Source organism: Mastomys coucha, unplaced genomic scaffold (genome assembly GCF_008632895.1).
Source record: "Mastomys coucha isolate ucsf_1 unplaced genomic scaffold, UCSF_Mcou_1 pScaffold15, whole genome shotgun sequence".
Lineage (NCBI taxonomy): Eukaryota > Metazoa > Chordata > Mammalia > Rodentia > Muridae > Mastomys > Mastomys coucha.
The window spans coordinates 61454687-61475229 of NW_022196897.1; the positions used below are offsets into that span (position 1 = coordinate 61454687).

The following is a 20543-nucleotide window of genomic DNA, read 5'->3' on the forward strand; positions in this document are numbered from 1 at the left end:
AAAAAACTAAAATACCAAAACTAAATTTCAAACATGAAGTCTATAATATGTAGAGTTAAAAAAAAGATCAACAGATGGAATAAGCAAACATTAGACATTATGTGTGTGTGCGTGTGTGTGTATTAGTGTACTTGAAGACATAACAATAGAAACCATACAAATTAAAACAGAAAAAAAACAAAAATTAAGGGAGCAGAGATCTATAAGTTGTAGAACAATATCAAATAGTCAAATAAACAGTTATCTAAAGAAAAATTTATACATAAATAAGAAATATATATTTTTTCAAATTTGAAAGTTTTAAAACCACTTACCAAAGAATCTTAACAAATCCCAAACACAAGACATATAATTTTGTACCCCACCTTCCCAACATGAGCAAACTGCTTAAAAGAAGGCCAAAGGATACATTATAGAGGAAAGGAAATATAAGAATAACAGTCGACTTTCATCAGGTCCAAGCTAAAATAAAACTTATCGTTAACATTTTGAAAATGAAAGCTGTCAGACTAGAATACATATCCAGAATAAATATCTTTTTTAAATGAAGGCAATGCTAAATCAGGTCTTTTCTCAGATGTTCAAAACACAAAAATTTATCACTGGTCAAACTGCATTATGAGAATGATTTTTAGAAGTCCTTGAGGCCAAAGAAAGTGACAATAGATTAAAAATATAAAATATCTGGGCTGCAGTGGAGCTCGGTGTCTTTTAGCTCCCATTAGCACTGGTGGTTCCTGCAGACACACTAGATTTGTTTACAAGGTCCCACATGAAGGCTCACAATCATCTGTAACTCCAGGCTCGTGGTATCTAATGCAGTCCTTCTGTCCTCCATGGGAGCTAGGTTCACAAACATATAAGGCAGAGCTTGAGGTGAGCACCTTTGATCCCAGCACTTGTGAGGTACAAGCATGTTTAACTCTAGCAATTTACATAGTGAGACTGTATAACTGATTAAAGAAAAAATAATAGGGGGATTTATAATATGTATAGAAATAAAATGTAAAAATAAAAGCAAAAGGAAATGAAAGATAGAAGACTAACTGTAAAAAGTAAAAAATATAAAAGTAATATCCCCAATAATATCTGAAAGTCCAATAAACATTTTAAAAACTAATGCTAAATAAATAACTTAAAGGCCAAGAGAGGAAAAATGTAAGTAATATTATTGTCAGATCTTTAAACTTGTATGCGAGGTGGCATCACATCAGTTGAACAACTGTGACAAGATATTTACTAAACCTCAATATAACCACTAAAATCACATGTCAAAAAAAGTCCTAGCAACAATATGGCAGTAAAAAAAGGTTAATTGAAGTCATAAAAAATTTCAGTTCAGAGGGGTAGAGAAAATGAGGGTAGCACACACATAGGACCAATGAGTTTACTTCATACGGAACATTTAAACTCAAACTAACACATAATCACTGCATCAAATTCCAGACAAATCTATGATGACAATCTGTCAGACTAAATAAAAGTTCACTCTGTATAACTTTTTAAATAAAAACAAGGAAAATAAATTTATGTAAAAAAATTTATAAAATATATAAATATGCTAACACTAAGTATAAGAAACCTTGAATGGGGCTGAAGAGATGGCTCTGCAGTTAAGAGCACTGACTGCTCTTCCAGAGGTCATGAGTTCAAATTCCAGCAACCACATGGTGGCTCACAACCATCTGTAATGAGATCTGATGCCCTCTTCTGGGATGTCTGAAAACAGTTACAGTGTACTCATATATATAAAATAAATAAATAAATCTTAAAAAAAAAAAAAACCCAACCTTGAATGACTATAAAGTTCACCGTGAAAAAGGCATCAACTTACAAGAAAAGGGACCAGCGAGACAGCACAGTGGACAGAGGTGCTTACCATTGAGCCTAATGGTCTGAATTCAATCTCTGGAGGCCACATGGTAGAAAGAACCTAACCAAGTTGTCCTCTAACCACCATACACATGCACACGCCCATGCACACCCACACATCAATGAATAGATGTGATAGTTTTTCATTAAAGAACATACCAAGCACTTAAGTGCATCATAAAAGCTTCCAACACATAAAACAAAATTAACGAAAATTTAATAAATTTAAGAAAAAGACAAATCTAAAATTATAGTTGGTGTTTTTCACAGTTTTCTATCAGTAATTTGATCTGCATAAAATTAAGAAAAAAGAGAAGACTTGAACACTCACTACTACCAGCTTTACCTAACGGACTTGTTTACCTGCTCTGCCCAACAGGAATAAAAAATGTGCTTACTCATGCAGACAGAAAGCAGTTACAAAGACAAGACATAATGGGTCATAAAGCAGGTCTCGATACATTTAACCAGTTCCAAACAGCACACAGTACATTTTCTGACTACAGATGAATTAGGATCAGCAACAGAAAACAGCTTAAAACTCAACCAAACATTTAGGATTAAATTATATCTCAATAACTCAGTATGCTAAGAAAGTCAAAACAAATTAGAAAATACTTAAATAAAAAGTAAATAAATAAAAAACATAAAAAAATATGGACAGCTAACAGAGCATGCAAGCAAAGATTCTACCACTGAGCTACACTCCCAGTTAGATTTTAAAAGCATTTACATCAACTTGCTGGAGTCTTTTACTTTTTTACATATTTAAGGTAAACATGTCCACAAAGCAATCTGGGCACATAAAAGACTGCATTAAAGTATCTTAAGCATTCTGGAACTTGGTAATAACTTGGTTAAATAATATGGTAACTTTAAAAATAGTGTATCTTAATACTCATGCTACATGGGCAATAGTAAATAACATCAAAAGCAATTATTGTTGGAACACTGGGCATTTTTATACAGTTCGGCAAATTATCAAGTACCTGCTGGTTATTAATTTTCAAACATATGGGAGCACTGTGATAATATAAATTAAACTGATTCTCTTACAAATGTTAAAACAGAAAAATGAATTTTTAATCTTCTCTATGATAAATTATTTAACTCCTTCACATTTTTTGGCAATGTACAATATAAACAGTATTTCCACAGAAGCTAATTAAAACTTGGGCAAAACATGCTTTATTTATAAACACATGAAACTGAAGCTACAGGGGATCATTCTGCCCAATGCTATAATGTAGTCCTTATAACTATGTAAGTAAAGTTGCATGTGAGTTAAAAGACTGTTACCTAAAGTTCTTACATTAAACAACCAAAACTTGAATTTACAAGTTATAGGTATCTCAAACTAATTATTTTTAATCAATTTAACTTTCTCAACTTTATAAAATATATGACTTTTTTATCATTATACATAAAATTTTGAGTTATTATTAAAATCATCTTAAATGCTGTAAAATCTTTATGCATTTCATTTGAAGTCAGTTCTTTAATTTGTAAATCAATAGTTTCCTAGTCTTCTATAATCTCAGCTGAGTTTTTAAAGGAATACAAGCAAGAATCTACCATAAGTAACAATAGGTTTTTTAAATTTACATAAATCCTTTAATTACCTACCTGATTAAAGTAGCATCTAGTCTCACATCATTATAAACTCTAGTTATATAATAATTAGTCATGAAATACTAAAGTATCTGAATTAGAATTAAATATCATAAATATAGCTTATTCTTATTTAATAATATGACATGGAGATATACACAAAATAATGTCACCTGCTAAAGCAGTGAGTGAATTTCCATGCCCCCTTAATCATACTTTAAAAAAAAAAATACAAAGTATGTTATACCCATGAATAAAATCTACAGATCTATCACACTCCTAGTGGAACTTAAAGGACCTATCAGAGAATACTACAGTTCCGTGACTTAGAAGGAAAAGAATCTACGAGCTCCTATTTACAAAAGTAATATCAGGCACCACAATGATTAAATATTTTTCCTGAAATATGGTAATGGTCATGTTTTACTGTCTATATGAGGAATTAGCAAGGAATATAAGTACTTTCTAAAGTGTTCCCCTCCATCCCTACCATATATAAATCTGGAGCCATTCTAAGAATTGAATATAAAAAGATAATGCTACACTGTAGACTACAGAATGCTACAAAGTTTTATTGCCATTTAAACAAAGAAGCCATAACAGTTAAATGAGCTCAAGAAATAGGTTTTGGTATCACAAGGTGCCAGCTGTAAAGAGTTATAGCTAATTGAATATGGAACTCCTGCTTAATCAGATAACTGCTCTGCTATTTCCAAATGAAATGCCATTTCCATACTGTCTGAAAATGGCCCATTTTATTGGTAACCAGAGAAAACAATATAAACTGTAAATAACATTAAGTGCTCTGTTTACCCATTCCAGGAACTGAAGTAGCAGGGGATCCAAGGCGCCTGGGGAAGGCTGAAGCAACAGTCCTTTCTGGCGGTCCCCCAGGAGCTGAAGCGTCCTTCGCTGGCCCAGGAGATACTGGAACTTGTGGAGGAGGACCCTGATTAGAGCTTGCTTGTGCTGGGGAAAGGTTTCTTTGAGCTGCAGTTCGCTGACGAATCTCTGAGAATAATAAGCATATTTTAGACTTAATGTCCAATATACCATATTAGCTACAACCATAAATTTTGTGGCACCAAAAGATACTGCATTTAACCACTTATAATGGAACTCTACACAGAGAACTCTTTTTATGAATGCATAATTCAACTGTACATTTATACAACAAAATTTGATTTGTCTATCTACTGACATTTTAAAAATAAATTCAACATAATAAAATTGCCACCCAGTTATGTGTCACACCTTTTTATAAGACTTCCTACGATACAAAAAAGAAACATCAGAATTAGTGAAACCTCAAACAGCAGATTTGCTTTCAAGACTAAAAGTAGTAATTTTATTAAGGGAATATATCATATATTCTGGAATAATAAAATAATCCAAGTAGTCATGAAACTGCTATTAAAAACTTGACTTCACTATTTTGCTACCTATTTCTTCATACTACGGTTATCTTTTTGCCAAACTCATTTGTATTAACACATTCAGAGACAGAAAACTTCCATTTTGAATATATAATGTTTTGTCATACTTGAACCGTAGCTTTCAGTTTTAAAAATTACAAAATTCTCTGTAGTAGACTAGTCAAATGTGCTAAATTTAACTTGCATCCTGGTGTTGTAGTTTCTTTGGATAACAACCTACTGTTCCCCCCTCTTCCCGATCTCTCTTACATATTGTCTATAGCTGCTTTCAAATAGTTGCAAAGTTGCAAAAAGGACCATATGGCTCTCAGAGCCATTTACTAACTGGCTACACTGAATATTTTGTGATCCCTACTAGACGACATAAATGAAATTCTAACATTCCCTTTTACACCTTACTTTTAGATATCATATAAAAAAAACCCTTTGTAACTTTTTAAATCTGCATATCATACTAAACTGTCCCAAACTTAAATAACTGGGCTGAAACTAAAGAAATTATATGTTGATTGGCCTAAACAGTAAAAGTGCATGAAACACTTTGGATGTGGATTCTACCTGACAGATTTTTTAATTTTTGTTGTTTAGACAGGGTGCATAAATCACAGGCTGGCCTCAAGCTCTCTATGGAACCTCTGATCTTCCTGTGCTCCACCTCCTAGGTAGTAAGGTTAGAGGCATGCAGCATCAAGGCTAGGACTTCACATAGACTAGGCAAACACTGTACCAACTGAGCTACATCTGTAGCCTTAGAGTAAATTCTTGACAGAAGAATGACTTAATATTTTCATTAATAATCTGTCAACAAAATTCAGCCATCAAGTGTGAGCATATGCCCATCTATACTGGTCTTAAATTCAAAATTTAAACCAACCTAATCAAACTACTATATGAGAATAAACAAAAGAAAAGAATGTTTAAAAGTAATTATAAAACATTTTATGACAAGAAGACTATATTTGAACTTTTAGCTCTATTGTTTACTTTTTTTATTAAACTAATAAAACTTATTTTAAATATACAACTCAGTATTAACATGTTTATTTCATATGTATGCTGCCTTTTCTAAATCAATGGCATCTCTTACCTCTCACTTACTGATTAGGTAGTCTAGGCTACCAGGAAAGACCCGGAGTTGGGGAAAAAACAAAACAAAACAAAACAAACAAACAAAAAAAAAAGAAAAAAAAACAAGGGCTGAGAGTCAACATCTGCCAAGAACATGCAGAGCCCTGAATCCCTAATACTAGAAAAAGGAAAACTAAAAATAATGTAAGCAGTCTTAAGCAATCTAGTTTCCATAGTGATTACTTTTTTCAGGAAATGGAAGATGGCTTAACAGTTAACACATATGCTGCCCTTGCAGAGTACTTTAAGTCCAGTTCCTACCATATGGTAGCTCACAACTATCTGTAACCTCAACTCCACAGGCACCTGGAAGTCATGGAGCACACTTACATAAATGGGAGGGGGAAAAACCCTCATATACATAGAATAAAAATATTTTTAAATTACTTATTTTATATTTAAGTGTTTTGCCTTCATGTATGTAGGTCCACTATGTGCATCCCCTGGAACTAGAGTTGCAAATGGTTGTGAGCCATCATGTAGGCACTGGGGACGGAGCCAGGTCCTCTGTAAGAACAAGTGTTTCTCACTACTAAGCCATTTCTTCAGACCTTAAACATTTTTTGAAAATACAGATATTAGGGAGACTGGAGAGAGAGCTCTCCCACAAGAGTTTAGAGCAGTGCTGGTTCTGTCACAGGACCTGGGATGAGCCCCAGCACCCATGCTCACAATGGTCTGCAACTGCTGTTCCAGGGGATCTCATGCTCTCTTTTGACCTTGTCCAGCACCAGGCAAGCATGTAGCACAAGATAAGCATACAGGCAATCACTCAAATTAAATAAAATAATAACATACAAATATTAATTTACATATTAAATACTTCACAAGTTATTTTTGAGTTTCTTTATTGAAAATCTAACTGCAAAAAATAAAATCTGCATCTGTAGTGCTCTGTTAATTCTTGAGATGAATATTCTATAATGAAAATAACTATAACTTATTTTTATTTTCCAAAATTGACCTAGGCATCTTCAATAGTAACTTGAATATCAATTCCCAGTGCATGGAAGCTATAGACTCTTCACAGAATTATCTCCTTAGCAATTGGAGATGAAACTGTGCAGGCACATAACTGCTTGTAGATCCTCTCATGGAAAGGGCAGCATGTCTAAAGCACCAGGCATTTTTTTAATGCCTCTCAAGAGTCTTGGTAGATAATTTGGGTGATTTACTGATGGCTCCTCCTGTGCTCTACCTTCCAAATTTAATCACCATCAAACTACATTAATCTACCCTCGAGTTCTCTCTCTCTCTAATCCAGTGGTTCTCACCTTCCTAATGCTGTGACCCTTTAACACAGTTCTTAATGTTGTGGTAAACTCCAACCACAAAATTTTCATTTTGTTACTTCAAAACTGTTATTTTGCTACTGTGATGAACTATAATGTAAATATCTGATATGTAATATATCTAGTATGTGACTACTGTAAAAGGATCATTCAACCCCAAAAGGGGTTGAAATCCATAGGTTGAAAACCACTGCTCTAGTCTCTTCCTTATCCATATGTTTCCATACAAGCTTAAAAACCAGCTTGCTTTCTTTCTTCTTTTCTTTCTTTCTTTCTTTTTTTCTTTCTTTCTTTCTTTCTCTCTTTCCTTCTTTTTTGCCATCAAAAAGCATTTTATTTTATTTTTTATATCCAATTTTGGGTCTTTTTGGAAACAAATTTATGACTATATACATAGAATAGTACTGTGGAAAAATTAATAAAAACCAATGAATGAAGAAAATTCTCTCCAGTACTCACTTATTTACATTGAGATGTTTTTCTTGTTAATCTTCTAGGGGTCCTCATCCCTTCTGTGCAGTTTTCATCATAGTAAGATGCCTACTGGGACTGGGGAGATGGCTCAGTGGTTAAGAGCACTCACTGCTCTTACAGAGGTCCTGAGTTCAATTCCCAGCAACCACATGGTGGCTCACAACCATCTGAAATGGGATCTGGTGTGTCTGAAGATAGTTACAATGTACTCAGATGAATAAAGTAAATAACTCTTAAAAAAAAAAAAAAAGAAAGAAAAAGAGATGCCCACTGCCCATTTCACTGCCTGTTCCTGATTTAGATTTCAACTTACCCCCATCACAATGGCTAAGAGAAATAAAACAAATCACAGCTCATGCAAGCAAGGATATGAACTAAGAGGAACACTTGTCCATTCCTGGTGAGACTGCCAACTTGTACAGCCACTAGAAAAATCAGTGTGGCAAAATTCCTCAGGAAAATGGGTATTGATCTACATCTAGATCCAGCTATACCACTCTTGGCATATACCCAAAATACTCATCCTTCCTTCCAGAGACACTTGTTCAACCATGTTCATTATTCCTCTGTTCATAATAGCCAGAAGTTGGAACCAACCTAGAAGCCCCTCAACAGATGAATAAAGAAAATATGGTACATTTACAATATGGAATACTACTCCACTATTTTAAAAAATGAAATGATAAAATTCCCGGGTGAATGGGTAGAATTAGAAAAAAAAAAGTATCCTGAGGAGGTAACCCAAGAAAGACAAAGCTCTTGAGTCAATAATAACCAAGCTATAATCTGCAGAACCACAGAGGTTAGGTGCAGAGTAATCGACAAGGAGGACAGATAGATTCCTCCTAGGAAAAGGAATAGAATAATTATAGATGAATGGGAGACCTGGAACAGGAAGATTAAGAGGGTTGGGGGTGGGGAAGAAGGATGGACAAGGGAGGGAATGTGAGCAGAGACATCTACAATGAAGGGCCATTTGAGGGATAGTATGGAAACCTAATACAGTAGAAGCTTCCTAAAATATACAAATATATGAAGACAATCTAAATGAATTGCCAAATAATGGAAGAAACAAAGCCCCAACTAGGCATCTCTTGTCACTAAATGAAGCTTCCAGTACCAGAAGCTTCTTAGCCAAATGGGTTCTATGGGAACCCCCAAATAATACAGGCTGCTGCCAACAACTGTAAGTTGTTCTCTTTTGCTGAAGACAGTTCCTATGTGACTCATGGAGCGAAGTAAAGCCCCAGCTGGTGCCTACATAGAGCCTTCACCCCTACATGCTGTCACCTTTGGTACAGGAAGGTACTATACATGCTTCAAAAGGAGAAATGTAAACACCAACCCAGCTTACAAACTCTTGATTTACAATGGTATCCACCCTGCAAGATGGTAGTACAATGGTGAGGCAAAGCTTAAGGAAATAACCAACCAATATCTGATTTGACTTAAGGCCCACTCCACAAGATGAAACCCATATCCAACACTGCTTGGGTGACCAAGACTAGATAGCCCAAGGCCCTAGTGAGAAACCAAATACTACTGTTCTACTAAAAGAACATAGCAGTAAAATGATTTCTAATAACATTCTGCTATACCTAGTACCATGATCAGCATCAGAGAAGCTTCCTCCTATAGCAAATGGGAACAAATACAGAAACCTAAAGTCAGCTGAGAGACTTGAAAGCTTCAGCCCTAACCATCAAATCCCCCCCCCCCTAAGGATCAGGAGTTCCCACAGAAGAGGAGGAGGACAGAGGCAGAGGGTGTAGAGGACACTAAGCAAACAAGGCCTTCCAAATCAACAAGATGGTATGAACTCACAGAGAAGAAGCACATCTGCAGCCCTTCAAGGCACCAAGTTTTTAACATTCTATCACTGTCTGTGGAATGATTCCTGTACCTGAAGAGCACTTTCTCACACATGTTCTCATAGAAAATTATTATAATTTGTTTCTACCTTCTACTATGGTCCTAAGTATATCAACTATTTATATGTGTATAGTATCTCCTTTCAATGAAGAGCACTTAAGTGTAAACTACAACCTTATTCCCTCAAGATATGATAAAGGTAACGGACAAAATGTATACGGTTCATAAAGATCTATGAAAATGATCTACTTTCTTCCTACACTTCCATTTAAAATTTCCAACTCCCCATTACTCAACTCACATGGCATGATAAATAGAATAATGACCCCCAACACCTAAAACAACATTCCTAAACCTTACAAATCAGCTCAGCTGTCGTTTGCTCACTGCACTGAGTCTCAGACTAACTTCAGGAGACTCTTACACCACTGTCTGGCACTTCAAATTAAGCATGCCTTCTGTGTGATATTTCTTTATCTTAACATGGACTTTTTCTCATGTTGATGCCTTATTTCTAGTCTGATTGTTTTTTAAGTCAACTCTGAACAACTTACACCTTATGATTGATCATGTCCCATTTGATAATTATTTTGAAAACTTTAAACAAAGTTTGGAAATTCTAAAGAAAAAGAAGTTCCCATTCACTTTTGTCAATCGACATACTAACAGTAATCTCTAAGGCTAAGATACTGTGATTAGCACTATGAAAGAGATTCTGGATTGCACATGGTGGGAAGCAAAAACACGATAAACTATTGCACATAATGTCATAAACACCGAACTAACACATTGTACTACAGAGTATAAGACAAGTGGGGTTAAACTCAGTGATGCAATATAGACAAGATTCCTGGTACTTGAGATGAATACTAAAAAACACATGGAGACAGAAATGTTTCTGCTATCTATATTAAGATATATGTGGCAGTTTTTAAATAAAGCCTTATAAATAAAAAACACAAGTAAACAAACAAACAAAGCTCTAAATCTGCCTCCCCCAAAATAGGGTGGAAGGTATCTATGTGTTGTTCTCTTGAATTTCTATTCTGTGACTGTTTGCCCAAGAGAATGCAAGTATGCAAATTCCAAGAACTACTTTTCCCTGGGACTCTTGGTTTGAGATCCTAGCCATTACCTGAGGACATTTACATCTATGTGGAGAAGAACCAACAGATAGCACCAATTTGCCATCCATAGAAGTAGACCATACAGCCCTAACAAAATATCCACAACTCAGGATGGAGACTAACCTAGGTCAACTCCATGAAACCAAGGGTAAATTGAAAGCCTAAGTAAAATACATAAAAACTAAATTTTAGGACCAGTTGTTTCATTATTGATAGTTATAATGGTACAAAATTAACAATTAAGAACAACTAAAATGTCAATTTTTTTATTCATGAAGTTTTTTCCAGACTCTCTTCTTAAATACACACCCCTCCATACAGCAAAATATGAACTGTCTTTCCACTTGCTATAGAGTAAAAGTGATTTATGACTATTTGAATTCTAATGCCATTGAACACAAATGAGCTCTAAAATCTACTTACTCAAGAAGTTGTAATCTATCAACTAAAATCATTTTTTCTGGAATATTAAACTAACTTTAGATCTAGCACGGTAGGATACAATGGAAATTTCTTTGATAACTGTGGTATAAAGGGCATCTTCTGATAATTTGATCATTCTCCTAATACATTTAGTCCTACAGTTACAATCTAGTTTAAAATCATGTGGCTAACAAATTTAAAGGTGAGTAAGCCACACTTACCTTTCCACTTACTTCCTCCAACCACAAGGCAATCTACAATTCACTAATTATTCAAGGCCAGCAAGCTTGATTTGAAAGGCCCAAGTGGTACTAAGCATTTTAAGCTTTGCAGACTATGCAAGATCTTTGCAGACTATCCAAGACAAAACCAGCCTAGGCTACAGTGTGAGACCTTACCTCAAAATAAATATCAGATACAATCCCCACCCCCCATCTCTATTTCCTTTGTTTTTAGAGAGGAACTGTCATCAGTTCTTATCAGAAGCCAACCTTTCCACTTATAAACTAGATCACATCCCCTCCCACCTGTTCAGAGGCAGTACTCAACTGCCTTCTCTCTCTACCATCATCACTTATTGCAATGTCTCCTCAGGATTCCTGTTAGCACACAAACATCCTACTGATTATTTGATACAGTATGCTTGGTCATTTACTAATCTCTCCAGCCATACATTTCTATAGTATTTTACTCAAAGAAATTACCTCTTTCCACGGTCTGAAGCTTCTCCACTTCCACCTTTATGATTAGGCCTTTTACCCTATCCCTCTATCAAAATGTTCTTTTCAAAGTTACCAAGAACCGCAACAATGACCTTTAAAATAAGTGGTCAGTTTTCAACATTAAACTTACTTGACAGCAGTATTTATCACAAATGATCACTGCCTTGCAATAGTCTCCTAACTTGGGGTTGGGGTGGGGGTGGGCTCCAAACTCTCCTGGGTTTTGTGCTTTAACACAGATCCATCTTTCCAGTTATTTGGCTCAATTTTTTTAATGTCACCTTATCCTCTTCATTAACCCTGTATCTAATCAACCACAAAAGCTTTCAAGATCTACGTTCAAAACACACAGGAAGTACAACAGGGTTATATTAAATTTAGTTTTTTTAAAAGTATCTCTAATGAAAATATCTTTAATCAAAATCCAAACCACCTTCAATACCACCCTGAGTGACTACAAAAGCTTTCTGACTCATTTTCCTTTTTCCACCTTTGCTCCCTTTTCAACTCTCAGATATTAAACTGTCTTATTGGCACAAGTCAGGTCACATTAATCCTTTGCCTTAAAACAAGAAAAATTGTTTTTGTATTTTAAAATTGAAAACAGAAGTCTTATAATAATCCACATTTTAGAAGGCTCTATATGAGATGGTCCCCTTGTTATTTTTCTTGTTGTCTCCTACTATTTCCTTTCTCACTCAGTCTAGCCCAGACCTACTGGGCTTGTTCTTTCTTGAGTGTTGTAGGCATGTTCTCTTCTTTGTGTTTTTGTACTTACTGGTTCCTGTCTATGATATTCTTCCCTCAAGTATCTACATAACTCCTACCCTCATGTACTGGCTGGCTTTGTGTGTCAACTTGGCACAAACTGAAGTTATCACAGAGAAAGGAGCTTCAGGTGAGGAAATGCCTCTATGAGATCCAGCTGTAAGGCATTTTCTCAATTAGTGATCAAGGCAGGGAAGAGTCCATTGTGGGTGGTGCCATGCCTGGGCTGGTAGTTTTGAGTTCTATAAGAAAGCAAGCTGAACAAGCCAGGGGAAGCAAGCCAGTAAGGAACATCCCTCCATGGCCTCTGCATCAGCTCCTGCTTCCTGACCTGCTTGAGTTCCAGTCCTGACTGCCTTTGATGATGAACAGCAATGTGGAAATGTAAGCTGAATAAACCCTTTCCTCTCCAACTTGCTTCTTGGTTATGATGTTTTGTGCAGGAATAGAAACCCTCACTAAGACACCTCACTTCTTTCCTGTCTTTAATAAACCCCCAATGAGATTTTCCCTAGTAACTCTACCTAATAAAACTACAATCTGCCCTCCCTGTAGGCATTTGCTATTTATCAACCTTCATTTAACTCTAGCAATACTAATTTATTGTCTACCTCTTTACAACATGGGGAACAAAAAGGCTGTCCTTTTTGTTTACTACTGTATCTCCATCAACAGACAGACATTCAGTAAACATTTGTTGAAAGAGAAATAGATATTAGTACATGTGCTGGACAGTTTTATGTCTACTTGATTCAAACTGAAGTCATTTTAAAGAGAACCTCAACTGAGAAAAATGCCTCCATAAGATCAAGCTGTGAGCAAACCTATTTGGCATTTTTTTTTTTCTTAATTGGTTACTGATGGAGGAGGGCTCAGCCCATTGTGGGTGGTGCTACCCCTGGGCTGGTGGTCTTGAGTTCTATAAGAAGTCTGAGCAAGCCATAATGGGCAAACCAATAAAACAGCACCCCTCCACGGCCTCTGTATCAGTTTCTGCCTCCAGGCTCTGGCTCTGTTTGAGTTCCCGTTCTGACTTTGATGAACAGTAATACGATAAGTGTAAGCCAAATAAAAATAAACACTTTCCTTCTCAACTTGCTTTTGGTTATGGTGTTTTATCATAGTAATAGTAACCCCAACTAACACAGTACATTAGAATTACATATAACCATGTATTTCAAGATCTTGAAAATGAAAAAGGTTAGTCCTTAAAAAATTTTAGTTCTGAATAATCAAAATCTTGAAAGAAATTTCATTTTTCATCATTTTCAAACATACATTTCTACATGATACAGAGAGTTTGCAGGAATTTGAGTGGTGGCAAATTTCATTTTTCATTTCCATCCAAGCTTTATTGCTTTTTAATATGAGACAAAAATTTTTCCATCTTCTAGTCTATGGTAATACAAGCATCTGAGCAGCAAATAGTTCTATTTAATATGTATACACACAGATCCCTACTTTTTTACTTTTTATGCTTATTCCTTCATATCAAAATGATAACCAATTTTTTTAAAAGATCACTCAATAAAAATTCCTTTGCAAAAAAATGCTAGGGAAATATCTTTCAAGTTATTAAAAAATAAAGAAATATCCAAAAATCAGTTAAAAGAAGTCTAAGGAGAAAAGACAACTAAACATAGCATAAAATTCAAATACTATCGGAGAACAGAAAAAGGTAAGGCAAAGCCCTTGCTTCTCAATAGTGTGTCATGTGGCTATCAGCACACCTCTTGTGGTAGCAGGAGAAACTTGGCACAAGAACAAACAGGACCTTACACTGTCTTTGCCATTTATCTATAAATCAAAACTGTCCTTAAAAAAAAAGACATATACTTGAAACTGAAAGAGAACCTCAGAGAAGATGGGCTAATAATCCAGGAAGTGTATTTCTTTTAACATAAGGCAAATCAAACAATACTATCCTCAAAATTGGTAATCATTCTAAACATAGTAAACATCATTAACCCAGTTATACAAAATCAAGACATCTATTATACACACATCAGTTACAGTTCAGCAATTGCAAGAGAGCTAGCAAAATGAAGACACTTAAATGTAGGATCCTTTTAGAGAGTAGATCTTTTCAAGAGCCAAAGATGAATGCTATATATGTATTCAGTACTTATTCTCCCTTTCTGTTAACCATAAATCAACTAAAAGGAAGAGAAGGGAGAGAGAGAGAAAGGGAAGGCTAGCATGCAGTGCAGCAAAACTAAAGACTTCAAACTAACAGAAACCCAGAATTAACATAAGCATAAAGTCAACAACTACATGACTATGTCACCTATAAACCCACAGGAAGCTAGGAAAGGTGGCACACACCTGCAAGTACCTGCAGGAAAAATGACAAGTTCCAGACTGGTCTGGGCTACAGAGTAAAACTCTTGTCTCAAACAAAAAGATAGGAAACTAAAAGATATTAAATATGATTAAACAGCATAACAAGTATAGATCTCAAGAAGTAGAATAAAATTATAACATAATTTAGAACTTTTTAAATGTAAGAAAAAATCCAAAACAGTATTTATATGCTAAGAATAAGATATCCTAGCATATACCCAAAAGAAATACTATTTTTTATTTAAAGTTGTAAATTTTTGGAAGGGTTTGGGACTGGGAAAATAGTTCAGCAACAAAATGTGCCATACCTGAGTTCAATCCCCAGGACCCACAAAATGAAAACAAGGGCGTGAAACTTCTGTGCTGTGAAGTTAGAGACAGGATCTCTGGAGCTCGTTAACCACCAACCTAGCCCACTTGGAGAAGCTGAGACCCTGCCTCAGAACCCAAGGTAAACAGCCCCTGAAGAACGTGACAGCATGAGTGTCTTCTGGCCTCCACATGCACGTGCATACACATGCATGCATAGCGGCACACACAACAGCATCCCCCTACACATATACAGTTATTAATTTTTTTTAAGATTTTATTTATTTTTAAATAGGTACACTGTAGCTGTCTTCAGACTCACCAGAAGAGGGCATCAGATCTCATTACAGATGGTTGTGAGCCACCATGTGGTTGCTGGGAGTTCAACTCAGGACCTTTGGAAGAGCAGTCAGTGCTCTTAACCGCTAAGCCATCTCTCCAGTCCCCAGTTATTAATTTTTTGAGGTTAAAAAATGATACACTGATCTCTTTATTCACTAAGGTATCTGCCTATTAAGCATTCAGTACATTTTAATGTCCTTATTAATTTGAAGTGAAGGAATCTGTTCATGTATGCCATGGTGCATGTGTGGCAGTCAGAGGACAGCTTGCAGGAGTCAGCTCTCTCTAACATGTGGGTCCTAGGGATGGAACTTAGGTCATCATGCTTGGCAGGCAGCAGGTGCTCACCTTGCTCGCTCCTTCAGTGAATGTTCTTGAATGACTGATCATATTATAGACAAATATGAATTCTCTCTAAAACTAACCAAAAGCAGTACAAGTATCCAAAGCAAATGAAATATCAGCAATTTTTCTATAATTATGATTTGGTGTCAGAAATAAAATTTCACTTGGTTCCTGAAAGTTTTTAAGTAACACTTAAATTCTCAAAATAACTTACTTTAACTAAATGATAACTAAGAAAGTTTTTTAAAGTAACAACCACAGCTGCCTATAAGTACATTAAAAAACATATTTGCCAGCAATATTACTTATTCAAAAGATTTCTTATACACTATTAAATAATTTTAGCTAATTAGCCATATCCATCATACCTGTTTTTCTGTATGTGGAGAGAACACATAAAATCCAGTCTTTCTAAATTTCAAGTAAGCAATACAGCATTGCTAACTATAGTCACTATACTGTACATTAGCTGTCTAGGCATTATATTCACCTTTATAACTAAAATCCTGTGTCCTTTGACCAATACCTCCCTATTGCTCTCATTACCTCTATTTCTTGGGAAACAATTTTACACTCTGCTTCTATGAATTCAGTATCTTTTAAGAAGTAGTACTATATACAAAATTGCTTGGGACTGGAGAAATGACTCAGGGATTAAGAGCACTGTCTGATCTTCAATTCCCAGTAACCACATGGTGGCTCACAACCATCTGTAATGGGGTCTGAGGCCCCCTTCTTGGCATACAGGTGTACATGCAGATAGAACATAAATAAAATTTTTAAAATGCTTTACATATAATAAAACTTGTTCTATGATTGCTTAACAGATGTATAAACTATAATTATGAAATAGGAATTTCTCTAGAAACACATATATGTATAGTTTAATGATATATAAACTTTTACTTTTAACAAAAGAGCAATCAAAAAAGAAAAGAAAGGAAAAGGAAAGAAAGAAAGAGAGAAAGAAAGAAAGAAAGAAAGAAAGAAAGAAAGAAAGGAAGGAAGGAAGGAAGAAAGAAAGGAAGAAAGAAAGGAAAGAAAGGAAGAAAGGAAAGAAAGGAAGGAAGGAAGAAAGAGAGAGAAAGAGAGAGAGAGAGAGAGAAAGAGAGAGAGAGAGAAAAGATGGGGCTGGAGAGATGGCTCAGCAGTTAAGAGCACCGACAGCTCTTCCAGAGGTCCTGAGTTTAATTCCCAGCAACCACATGGTGGCTCACAACCATCTGTAATGGGATCCAATGCTCTCTTCTGGTGTGTCTGAAGACAGCTACAGTGTATTCACATACATTAAATAAATAAATTTAAAAAAAAAAAAGATAAGAACAAGTTAATATTTGTCTAACCCAAAATCCTAGTTATAAAGACCAAGAGAGTAAATTGTTCCTACTCAGCAATATCAATTAGAAAACCTAACAATGTGACTCATTGAATCTGCACGGTCCTCGTGGATATTTATAAAAGATTACCTTCTCAAAGTTATAAATGCTATTTTAACTTTAAGTCAGCCTTCAGCTCTGCAAGAGTGAGAATTGCAGTTTTCTATGTATTTGATATTCTTCAAGGCCACAAAATCTTAAAAACTTACCAGATTCTAGTGAAAACAAAAATACAAAAATCAAAAGCTAATGCAAACTCAAAATATCTTTTACATTCTACTTTAGGAGATATTTTATGTAAGCATTTAAAATGACTACTGGAGGCTGATGAAGTAGCCCAATAGGTAAAGGCACTTACTTCCTAAGTCTGAGAACTTGAGTTCAATCCCTGTAACCAACTAAAAGTAGGACTGAGACAACGCCACAGAGTTGCCCTCTGACCTCTACATGTAAGTCTTGGTGCATGATACACACAATAATAATAAATTAAAATGAAATGACTTGAAAATTTACATAATACTTAATGTAATGGTGATGATTGTATGGTAGGTAATACAACTTCAAAAATTTGCTGTTATACGAAATTCAGTTTTCATTTTTTCTCATTTTTAAATTTTACTTTTTTATTAAGTAAATGTGTTCTTTTAGAACAAACTTTAGCCTTTGCAAAAACATTCATTCTCCAGAAGGAAATCATAAAAATGAAAAGATATAAGATTTGAAAGATTATTATTTACAAGGTAAAATCTTGCAAAATATAGGTGAAAATAGTTACATTTTTAAATTAAAACCAATTACTTTAATCTCTTATTCAATATTCTAACTTAACATATTCCCACAAAACAAAATAAAATTAGTGCTATCTACCCTAAGTAGTATGTCAGATTACCAAGACTACATTAACATAAAAGCAGTTAACTTTTACACACCACCAACACACACTTGTAAACTCACTTGGATAAATATGGATCTTTCCAACAGCAGCAGCAGTTTCTACAAAGTTATTTACCTTGTCCTGGCTTTGCAGTTACAGCTGCTCCAGCAGATGGCGGCTCAAACTCCTGTCAATTACAATCATATTTAAATTATACAGTACCCTATTACAATGGATAAGTTGTAATGGAAAATAGGGTTATCAGTTTTACCTTTGCTTTCTTTGAGTCTGGATCAAACCTTTCAAGAATTAACTTTGCTGTCTTATATGTTTCTTTTTCCATGACTTCTTCAAGCTACAAACAAAAATTTCCATTAATTGTTATATTTTGAAACATACTATTAATTTTTTATAAATCTTATTCAAAAGGTATTAATGTATCAATCTTAGAATTAAGGAAGATAAAGTCACCCCCTCTTTTTTGTACTTATATCTAGCAAATGTATCTAAATTGAAAGATTTTCCTGCATTCAAATAATAAAAATCCAAGCTTTTAAAATAGTGTCTAACCTCTAATATGTTATTTGTATTTTAACAGCTTTACTGCAAGGAAATACCAAATATCGCTAATTGTTTACATATAATGAGGAGAATAATTACATGCACCAACTTCAATAATGGAATGTGCAAAAATCTATCAGCCATCATTATTGGAAGTTATTAGACATGACAAGCAAATGACAGGCAATTCCTCAGATTTATTTCCTCACAACACTTAATGCTATTAATTTAAGAAGGTCGTTAGCCAAGAGCTTTACAAAATAAAATCTCTGTGCCAATTAACTGCTGTCAGCATCGATTTTAGATTATTTATTAGCAGAAGCAATTAGCTTGCTGCAAACGTGGTGAAAACTCAGTGACTGGGAGAACAGCCATGGAATTTGCTCGAGTGACTCAAAATATGAACCTTCTCCCCATTCTCTTTTCTTATGTAGATTCAAACATCTTTAGAAGAAGAAAAAAAAAAATCAATCACAGAATTTAAGTAAAGTTTTTACTAAGTTCTCTGCTCCAAGAGACTGAAATTAAAATCTCCATTGTTATAGCACTTTATAAGCCTAATAATACCAGGGCTCAATTTTAAAAGTAAGTGATCACGAGTAAATATCATTTCAACAGTTGTGGCCCAATATCAGAAAAAGTCAAATTTTAATACAAGACAGTCAGTTATGACAAATAATTAGTGTGCAAATAATTAGTGTGCTTTTGGAAAAACTGGAACATGACCCTTCCCTTCTTAGTGACCAGTAATCACTTACATTCGTTCTGTGTCCTATTCATCCCAAGACACCTATCCTAATAAGCAGCCCACAGCACATATACTTAGTTAAAGCATAGTTTTAAAAGAAATGCCTTGCCACAATTATAGTTAATAGACTGCCCATTAAACATTAAATTTAAGTATCTAAGTCCTTTGAGGAATGATTTATAACTCTCAATTTAGTAAAACTAAAATATTTTAGTAGTTATTTCAAAGTTATAATAATTCTCAAGATGAGCAATTTCAATTTTTTTTATTAGATGTTTTCTTTATTTACAATATCTCCTTTCCCAGGTTCCCCTCCAAAAGAAAAAAAAGGAAAGAAAAGAGAAGAAAGGAAAAGAAAATAAGAGAAAAGGAAAGAAAAGAAACAAAAACTAAAACAAACCCCTGTTCCCTCCCCCCTCCTCCTGCTCAACACCCCACCCCCTCCTGCTTACTGGCTCTGGCATTCCCCTACACTGGGGCATAGAGAACCTTCACAGGGCCTCTCCTCCCATTAATGACCAACTTGGCCATCTCTGCTATGCATATGCTGCTGGAGCCATGAGTTCCCCCATGTGTACTCTTTGGTTGGAGTTTTAGTCCCTGGGAGCTCTGAAGGTACTAGTTAGTTCATATTGTTGTTCGTCCTAAGGGTCTGCAAACCCTTCAGCTCCTCAGGTCCTTTCTCTACCTCCTTCATTGGGGACCCTGTGCTCAGTTCAAAGGATGGCTGTGAGCCTCTACTTCTGTATTAGTCAGGTACTGTCAGAGCCTCTCAGGAGACAGCTATATCAGGCTCCTGTCATCCAGCACTTGCTGGCACCCACAATAGTGTCTAGATTTGATGACTGAATATGGGAAGGATTCCCAGGTGGAGCAGTCTCTGAATTGTTCTCAATTTTCTTATGTAAAATTTATTTTGG

At 35.1% G+C, this 20543-nt stretch overlaps 1 protein-coding gene across 8 annotated transcripts in view; it reads right to left on the minus strand.

Moving 5' to 3' along the window:
- The window catches only part of Lnpk (lunapark, ER junction formation factor), an 80148-nt gene that overhangs the window by 23804 nt on the left and 35801 nt on the right, over window positions 1–20543 (minus strand). For all 8 annotated transcript variants that reach the window (XM_031370648.1, XM_031370650.1, XM_031370653.1 and 5 more), the window contains exons 7-9: window positions 18586–18669; window positions 18450–18501; window positions 4297–4494 (exon numbers count right to left, since the gene is read on the minus strand). In XM_031370648.1, the coding sequence (XP_031226508.1) occupies window positions 4297–4494; window positions 18450–18501; window positions 18586–18669 (334 nt within the window). The remainder of the gene's footprint in view (window positions 1–4296; window positions 4495–18449; window positions 18502–18585; window positions 18670–20543) is intronic.